Raw genomic sequence first — 9,775 nt, 5'->3', positions numbered from 1 at the left:
ATCAAATTTAATCCGAAAAGAAATATTGCAAACTAAATGAAAACTTCAAAATACCTCTAAATATTTATCAAACCCGTATCATTTTTGGTATCCAGTTGGATCATTCTTCAAAAAAATTTAAGATTTTTTTTTATCGTATTTTTTTTTAATGTTGAATAAGCTAGCCCTTGACCACACTCCCACCTGATGTTAAGTGATGATTAAGGGTACGCACTAGCCTAATAAATGCCTATTCACTCTACTCTTGAACAAACCGAAGCCGGCAACTTGTTCCAATTCTTTGCAATACACACAAGGGACGACAAATAAAAGTGAATAATGTTAACAAATAAAACAATATTTATTTCTAACATTTATTTATTCATGTTACAAAGACAATTAACAATTAAATATATTATAATAATTATGACACACATTTTTTTTAAGTTTGCAACACCAAAGTTAAATAGAGGTAAACCAATAAATATTATTTAAGAATGTCTTAGTATATAATGACTACTTAACATTTATTAAGTATAAGCAATAACAATTAAAAAAACAGGATACATTTTTTTTTAATTTTAAGTATTTACAAGTAGACAATGTTAAGTCTGCAACTTCATATGCCAGGAATTGGCAACCTTTTCTTTACTACAAGGCGCAGTGACTCAAAATTAGCACTAAGGTTTATAGGGAGTCAGAGATATCTTTTTTTTATAGCAATACTAAATAACCATATGTTGCCACCCCCTGCTCTTTGTCATAGAGTTAAATTGTCATTTTCTCAAGTCTGTGAATTACTCTGTTCTTCTTTATATTGATCATATCTAATCATATGTTTTAAAAGATATTTCATTTGTGCAAATTTCTTTCTGAGTCTCTTTTTCCCCTGCCACATGAGATTCAACTTTCTTTTCCGCATTTCAGCGAGCTCTTCCAGCCTACGGACTTTACATTTCAGTTGTACAACTTCCTCTGAATCATTTGGGTTTATCACCACTGTGTCAGAGTCGGATATAGTAGGTTCATAGTCTTGACATGCCTAAAATTAAGATGTAATTTGTTTGAACAATTAATATGCAATTTAAGAACAAAAGAGTGACTGTCTTATTGAGATTATCATCATTTATCACGTTAACCATACTTCGGAAAATAATTTATGTTACAACATTCAAACTTTATGGAGACTTTTGGTTAGCTGTGAGAGTATCTCTACTCAAATGAATGCACAGCAGGGTGAAAGTGCAGTTTGTATAATCTTTATGTTCCTTTTTGTAAATTTATGTTCGAACTTACTGATATATTAATAGAAGGTATGGCATCTTGTGAAAGTTTCCGTAATCCACTCTCTGTCAAGTAAAAATCTTTGGCGTCAAAATGTTCAGAGCATACTGTACTTGATGCAGACGACCTCCAGCCTAGTTCGCGATTGACAGCAATTTCCCATTTTTTTTTTCTCACTTTATCCCGCGGAAATCTATAGAAATTAAATTTTTACTAATTACTTAACATTTCAATTATAAAAATTCAATGATTGAAACGTTACTTGTGTATATTACATAAGGAATCAGTACAAAACATAATAAATAAGAATATTGTTAAACATCTTTACCTGTGAAATGTAATTCCGTCCTTATTTTTTGATATTTTCCCCGAACAATTTCTGCACCTAACAACGACACAGCTCACCATTTCCACAGAATTTATTTAACTGTTTATTTTTTTTTAATAAGCATTAATAATTTTGTGAAATCAAATACTTTCATTCTTTTATTTCATTTATTTTGAAATTAAAACACTAAAAGCTAAAACACAGATACAGAACATGACACTATATATTTTTAAGTATTTTGACGTTTCTTTGTATTGATTGGAAAGTTCCGTGGTATAGATTGTTGTGGTTTCGCCATTGTAGATGGGGTCGCGCCTTAACCTGCCGGAACCTGCTATAAAAACATAACATGTAAATGTTTGGACATCTTCTAAAAATGATCTCGCTGATGGTGGATATAAAATAGAAAATCTTTTGAATAACGTATTTAGAGCAGTACTTAACATTGGTTACAAAAGTTTGTAATAAGTCTACTCGATTATTCTAAAGAAGTACCTTTGAATAAAAGTAATGCTCACTATTTATTGGGAAATTAAATCCTTCGCTTTCAAAGTATCTTCGACCTTATTCGCCCCTGACGGTCAGCATTGGAGCGGGATAAGGCATACAAGGTATGTATGCTAACCCTTTGTAATCATAAAACACTAAAATGATATGTGTCCTATGCGTTCAAAATGAATATTATTATACCAAAAAAATAATTACATATCATTTGTCCTCGACAATACTATGATCGACAACTTCATTACTTTTTTATTTCGAGACACCTCTTCGACTCGAATACCACGCCCATATTTCGCCGCCCGTAGCCCGTTTCGACATATCTAAATTATTGGTTTCAAATATCATGCAATACCATTTTAAGAGAAACGCCTGTCGCATTTAGTGATGTCCCTTAAATATTATTTGATCTGTACGTTAATTTTTTTAATCACACTATTTCAATAAGTAGTGCTCAATTCATCTCCTCGCATAACTTAAACACACTGTGGCTAACAATTATCAATTATCATAACTTGGATTAGTTGCAAGTTAAAGGGTAGCGTCTCATTTGGTGTAACCTAAAAAATATGCTTTTATTTTTTATTTTTACTTAATAAATATGCTTATCGCAAATTTTCATATATTGACCATGTTCTTGTCGCCTTACTTCGGAACTCGTTCTTTAATTATCGTAGTCATAATAAAAACTAATTTGCCTGGTTTTGGCTTATTTATGGCAGCATAGTAAAATATCTAGACAACCCTATGGTATATCGCTCTAGAATATATATGAGAAAATTTAAAAATTAAGGAAACATTTAGTATTTCATTCATAATTAAACAGATATTCGTGTAGCTATTAGTCGATATTTCGCCAAATAAGGAGGCTATATAAATAACCAACAAAATATGTCCTCGCTCATTTTTAAACTCTCTATTAAACATCCTATATTAACAAAATGATAGCAAAGTTTCTAGAAAGCTTGGAAGATCCAAAAAAACCTCTTTTTGGTCCGAATTATTGGATGTTAAGGAAAATGGGTCTGATCCTACCTGATAATAAAATAGGAAAAGTCTTGTACATTTTCTTGCATTCTTTTGTCACTTTTTTCGTGTTCACACAATACTTGGAGTTATTTGTCATCAGGTCTAACTTGGATCTAGTGCTAACGAACTTGAAAATATCAATGTTGAGTATCGTTTGCGTCGTCAAAGCCAACACTTTCGTCTTCTGGCAGTGTAAGTGGAAACAGCTCATTGACTATATTACCGAAGCTGATAAATACGAGAGAGATAATAGAGATTCAATTAAAAAAAGAATTATCGCCAAATATACAAAATACTGTCGTAAAGTCGTTTATTTCTATTGGCTTCTGGTTTGTATGACCGTAATTACTGTGACTAATACTCCGCTATTGAAATATTTATCGTCATCGAAATATCGTGACGCTTTGACTAACGGCACGGAATCCTTTCCACACATCTTCAGTTCATGGGTACCGTATGATAAATATACTTCAACGGGTTATTGGTTCACCATTCTGTACCATGCGTTAATGTGTATTTATGGGGGTGGTATTATGGCAGCTTACGATACCAGTGTGATGGTTATCATGGTGTATTTCGGTGGGAAGCTTGATTTACTCCGGGAGCGATGCAGGCAGATTTTTGGAACCAATGGTCTGGGTGTGAGTAATGAAGAAGTAGGAGCGACTATGAAGGAACTTCACAGCATCCATGATCTTTTAATGAAGTAAGATTAAATATAAATCAACTAATTTTCCTTCTCTGCACACTATGCGTAAGTCAATCAAAGGTTATCACCTAACTTCTAATCCAAAGAGTATTTGTTTCAGGAACGCAAAGCTGTTCAACTCTTTACTGTCACCCGTAATGTTCCTCTACGTGATAATGTGCTCATCAGTACTTTGTTTTAGCGCTTTCCAACTAACTGTACGTACATTCTTAAACATTTCAACTTATATTTTTAGTTTTAATAACATTTTTACTTGAGAAGGTTTCTCTCGGGTTAGTTTGGCCTCACTTTCGCAAAATATACAGCAAATGATATGAATTTTAGTGTATATTTCTCTACTCTTTATCTTAGAGTGCTACGAACACAACACAGAAGGTACTTATGGCTGAATATTTGATATTCGGCATCATGCAGCTTTTTCTATTTTGCTGGCACAGCAATGACGTCATCGTAAAGGTAAGTACACATGTATATCGCTTTTTAACTTTAATACTGGCCTAAAAAGCGAAAGGGAAATCCTCAAGCGTTCACTGAGACTGTGCTAAATTAAATTAACAATTGCATCTCTAAACTTTTATGCGGCAAAAGAAAATGGCAGAAAGATGAAAGAGGATTTTTTAAAATGGTTTAAATCCGCAATCAAAGTTTAAATTCTTAGAATTTCCTTCCTATTCTAGAGCGGCAATGTTATGTTGGGTCCATACGAAAGTGAATGGTGGACGGCCGGCCCACGACAACGGAAGAATGTTATCCTCCTTGCTGGTCAATTGAGCCGAGTCCACACGTTTACAGCTGGGCCCTTTACAAACCTTACGCTGTCGACCTTTCTGACGGTATAGTAACCTGATCCTTAAAACTCATCTAAGAAATAGGACTATCCAAAGGTAATCCTTTAAACTAAATTATTTTCTTTTCAGATCCTTAAGGGAGCTTATAGTTACTATACATTGCTTAGAAAATAAAGATACGAATACTACTCCAAGCAGTCTAGTAAAATGGCCGAAAAAGTAGATGTCTGTAGTAAAATAAAGTGTAGAAACAAAAATTCACAGGTTTCTTATTTACATAGCGCCTGTTTCTTTTGTTTAGCAAAACATATCTTATTTAAACATAGTCTAGAGCCTAGCCTGGAGAACATAGGGGAGCTAAAAATTTCAAAAATCGACTATGTGGCAATGACGGGGATATTGATAATCATAAAGATTTTCGCCTCTCACTTCTCTAAATGTAACATGAAACTCACTATTGTGGAAGTGGAGTGGACAGTCTTATGATGGGTTTCTTCTTTTGTTTCACCGGTATAACACCAAATATACTTGATCTATAAAAAAAGCAATGACATTAGTAAGTTCAAGTTGAAAGTGTTCTAAGGGCAGTGGATTATTACAGTTAGACTGAGATAACTTATGGGAAAAAAATACCTCTTTTTGTAGAAAAAATTTATATCTGCAAACACATGCAATAAAAAAGTTTGTATAACAAGTATACTATCAAAAACTTAACATTTGAAAGAAATAATTAATGTAAATTCTTAAATTCTAATAGGAATATCAGATTGTTCAACTTTGCCTCAGACTCAGTCTGTTGTCCGAGAGTAAAAAAAAGTCTGCGTTCGTTTGACATTGTTCCTCTCTAATGGATGGAACGGATATACTTTATTTTTACTTCATTCTATACATTGAAGCTTTTATTAACAGACTTATGAAGCTGTAGGAACTCGAGCCCGAACTTAGATAAACAAATCGCGTGATCGTTTCCGTTTGTGTTTTAATTTGGTGATGGTTCGGATCGGTAAGCTGTAGAAAGTTCAATAAACTTGGGATGACAGGTCTGTATCGAGAAGGCCTGTTGGTGTTAGAAATGTCATTTGAGTTTTCGTATCGGTATTATTTTTAATGAACATTTTTGCCAGTTTTCTTAAGTAATTCAGTTTTTTTATCGCAATTATTATTAATATTGACATGGAAAATCAAAACCCACAAGAAAGAACAGCACCTATACAGTATGTTCGAGGTTCACGTGCATTTCGACAATTCAAAAATCCTCCACAACCTCATATGTGTATACAAGATTCAATAAGGGACACTTCGGAGAAGTTATATATCAATGTTTTGGGATGGCAGAAAATAGCGAATCCAAAACAGTATTCGGATCCTATACCATTATATGGTGGTATGCAGGTATGTAAAATATTCGTAATTAACTTAAAAGAAATTACGCGAAATATTTACGGTGCATAGCTCACTTTACGGTGTAAATAAAACTATTTATAATATTTAATATAAAAACAATCCTTATCTATAAAGAAAAAATAATAATATAAGTGCACTCGGGAGAAAAGTTTTAGAATTTGGTAGAGACAAAACCATTGTTTGTAAAATTTTACCAAATCTGTTAATTTTTTTAACTGTTACCTTCTAAGGAAAATAAATAGTACATCATAATATAGTAACATTTACATCTTACTTATATGATACAGGTGCATCAAGGGTGTGGCCCTAACAGCAACAGACCACCGCTCCTTGTGTTTGCTGTTATGGTAAATCCAGACATCTTGAAAGCTAATGGGAAGAATGCATCTAATCCTACAGTAATTATGATTTTTTTTGTATAAATTTTACTGTGCAGTAAATATACACTACACTACAATATAGACTGGTACAGCCATGAATCACAGGGTGGCATTTGAATACCAAGAACAATATTTTAAGGGACAATCTCAATCAAATCAATGGAATTTTTTTCTTTTCCCTATATTTCCATTTAAAGTTTATTTTATGTCATACCTTAATGATTACAGGACAGAGAAGCTTTGGTCAGCCTTCTTTGCGACTTTGTGGAAGCTATGAATCCTGGACTGATACTTGCTAGGAACCCTGTGATATTGAGGGACAGGGATCTTGCGGGAGAATTAAAAGATGTTTGGCTCGCTGTTCAGAACAAAAGAGAAAGGGAGAAAGGAATGAACCAAGATGTTATGTATAAGGTATAAAATTTAATTTAATTTAAGGACGGACCACAATTTTTGCATGATACAAAACACATCATACAATTTTCAGTGTAGATGTGGGAGTGGGATAGGGCCCAACCCTAGTGTGTGCATTCATCCACCAACAAAGATCCCATCTCACTGACCTTATGTTGTTAACACAAATTACGAGAGGTGTTGAGAACTTGGAATATATCACCTGTTGCCGAGTAAAACATAATTCAAAAAAAGTGATGCTGGCAGAGGGTATTGTGCCGCTAAAAAGAGTAAAACAGACTACATTTCATTTTAAGTGGTAACTGATACAATATTATGAAATTCCAGGTATACGATATTGACGGAATAGGCAGTGATGACATTAATGAAGACGATAAATCAAATTCCAGAAATAATAGGCAGCATGACAATGGATCACCAAATAGAAACCATCAAAACGATAAGAAAAACACAGTTAAATCCTCTAAACAGATTTTGCTTAACGCCGGACAGAAGTCAGAATTCGACTCCGGAATGAACAACTGTCAGCTAAATCAAAATCAATCACACAGAGACAATAAAACAGGCAACACTGACTCTGATACCACATATTGTACACCAGTTTACGGACAAATAGTTTCAAGTAGAGAGAACCACAATCAAATCAATGAAATTCAACAAAAGTTTGCGACTACCGAGCCAACTAAACCTTCAAGCTCATTCAGAAAAGATTGGAACCCAGGTCTCGGGAAGACTGAAGGTTGGAATGAATCAAAACGTAATATAATAAAACATACTGACGATTTAAAAAAGCAAAAGTGTTCAAAAACGGATAAAGCCAACAAACAAGTGAGTAATGGAAAGCATTACGATTTCTTTCCTGTGTTCGACAATAAAGCCAGCGATTTAGAATTGGACAAAGAAACAAATGTGGCAGGGGAATGTTTAAGTAAAAAGATGGATGAAGATAACAATTCTAAAATAATACTAGACCCAATGCAGAAATTAGTTCTGCATTCGACTGATAATATGTGATAATAAAACAAGTGCTCTCAGCTCATTTAGCTCATAATTTTAAAGCTTTTACGAGTTTTGTATGGCCGTTTTCAGATCGGTATGTATTTGCTTATGTTAGTAATTGTATGAATACATTGAACACTTAACCTAGTAGAGACTGACATCTTAGTATGAAATGGAACTTATTTATGACGTAAATAATATTTAGTCAAATTTAGCTAAATTAAATTTAAAACAAAATCTCTGTAATCTGCAAAATACAACTTCAAGAAACATCCAAAATGTATAATAATCCAACATAGCATGTAACTGGGCCTGTAATTATTTAATTCTGATGAAATATTAAAGATGATGTGTAGTCCTCTAGGGTTTAAGTGATCAATGTGAAGCAATGTGTAATGTAAAAGAGTGAATAATTACGACTAGTCAAATTAATCTGGACATAGTTAAAACAATAGAATTATTTTTGAATGTTGGTATTGTAGTGACAAGTCTCACGGGTGGTAATGATGATGGAGAGATAAACTAATATTGACCAAGTTAATCATGTTAAAACTTTTCGATTGTAACTTTGCGAAAGACATATTAAGAGCAATGCCACACGTGGGTTGCGGTGACGGAGTTGTCTGTATGTCTTACATATGAAAATTAAACACCTATAAATGATGCAACAAAATACTGGACTATTGTGTTGCAATTCTGTTGGCGTAACTCCCGTGTGGCATCACTCTAATTGTGTTTTATTTCACGATGTTTAAAATTTAAAGTGTGTTTTTTATGCAAAATAAATTGATGAATTTGTGTGTAGTGTGGATGAATATATTATATATGGTTGTGTATTTTTTCCTAATGTTTTATAGAGAGTCTGTGACCTGATATCGGGTCAGATCTCCTCTCTTTTGCATATGTTGAAAAATGTAGTATTGATAACTTTTGTATATTGCTATATTTTTCATTGTTGCCAATTTTAATTCAAATATAAAACGGATATGTTCATTGCTCATATAAAATTCTAAATTAGTAACAAAATGTTTAGTATTTTAAGAGCTTTGTGTACAATGGCTGCATTCTACAAAAAGGTGCTATTTATTTTATTTATTGTAGTCTCCAGTTTTTTTTTTCTTTTTTAAACATAATTTTACTGTCAATAAAATATAATTTATTAACTAAAAATCAAAACTATTATTACTATGAATGAGTATTAAAACATAACAAAGAATGCAGCCACATTACTGGAATGAGCAACTGTTCAATAATCGTGTTTGTAACGTTTTTAATTTAGATTTTTACTCCGATGTCACCTCAGCAAATTGTCTCAACACTGCCATGAGAGATGCTATAAACCTCATACTCATTTTAATTTTATTATTCTTATAAACATAGACAAGCCAGACATTTATTGGATGTTTGAAATCCAGATTCAGTCCCATGGTCCATGATTTGATAGAATTATGAAGGGAAAGAGGCATGAACTGTATAAATTTTTACTTTTTAAATGATGCATAAATAATGTAACATACGAATCTTATTGGTCTGAATAATATTTCTCGTTCAACAAAGAAAATGATTTATTGAATTTTTAACATTTTTACAAAAAGATTGTGGATCTTGTCTATGTATATTGTAACTAATCATGAAAAAAGTTTTATCTTAATATATGTAACCTATAAAGTGATAGTGTTATAAAATTTTTATAATGTTGAATAAAACCCGAGTCTTTTATATTTCTTTATGTTAATACTCTTTGTGCAATCTTTGTTCTTATTAAAAATATTTGCTAGAGCCACATATTAAAAGAATATGTAATAGACTACTTTAAATAGCAAACCTCGAATAAAAATGGAACAATTCTGAACTATTTTATTGATGTATAAGAGTTTTTAAGTTATTTACAACATTTGTTAAACAATTATTCCGTTAGTATTGCATTTATATTTTAAATAGTGTATATTTTTTGAGGTTA

At 32.4% G+C, this 9,775-nt stretch overlaps 2 protein-coding genes across 2 annotated transcripts; one reads left to right on the top strand and one right to left on the bottom strand.

Moving 5' to 3' along the window:
- Positions 1 to 415: 415 nt before the first annotated feature.
- On the bottom strand, positions 416 to 1,823 carry LOC106125178 (THAP domain-containing protein 1). The gene is made up of 3 exons (XM_013322279.1): positions 1,592 to 1,823; positions 1,276 to 1,456; positions 416 to 1,021 (listed from the first exon to the last, which is right to left on the bottom strand). Exons 1-3 carry the CDS (start codon positions 1,669 to 1,671, stop codon positions 764 to 766), a joined length of 519 nt encoding a protein of 172 aa, XP_013177733.1. The 5' UTR covers positions 1,672 to 1,823; the 3' UTR covers positions 416 to 763.
- Positions 1,824 to 3,033: 1,210 nt separating this feature from the next.
- Positions 3,034 to 7,867, top strand: Or-29 (olfactory receptor 29). Its single transcript, XM_013322146.1, is given in 9 exon segments — positions 3,034 to 3,827; positions 3,931 to 4,027; positions 4,182 to 4,286; positions 4,508 to 4,588; positions 5,753 to 6,010; positions 6,310 to 6,420; positions 6,631 to 6,816; positions 7,144 to 7,823; positions 7,825 to 7,867. Coding segments are annotated over 9 exon segments (2,355 nt in total).
- Positions 7,868 to 9,775: the final 1,908 nt, after the last annotated feature.

Source organism: Papilio xuthus, unplaced genomic scaffold (genome assembly GCF_000836235.2).
Source record: "Papilio xuthus unplaced genomic scaffold, Pxut_1.1 DF825928.1, whole genome shotgun sequence".
In the NCBI taxonomy this organism is placed as follows: domain Eukaryota; kingdom Metazoa; phylum Arthropoda; class Insecta; order Lepidoptera; family Papilionidae; genus Papilio; species Papilio xuthus.
This window is presented reverse-complemented; position numbering and strand designations above follow the sequence as displayed.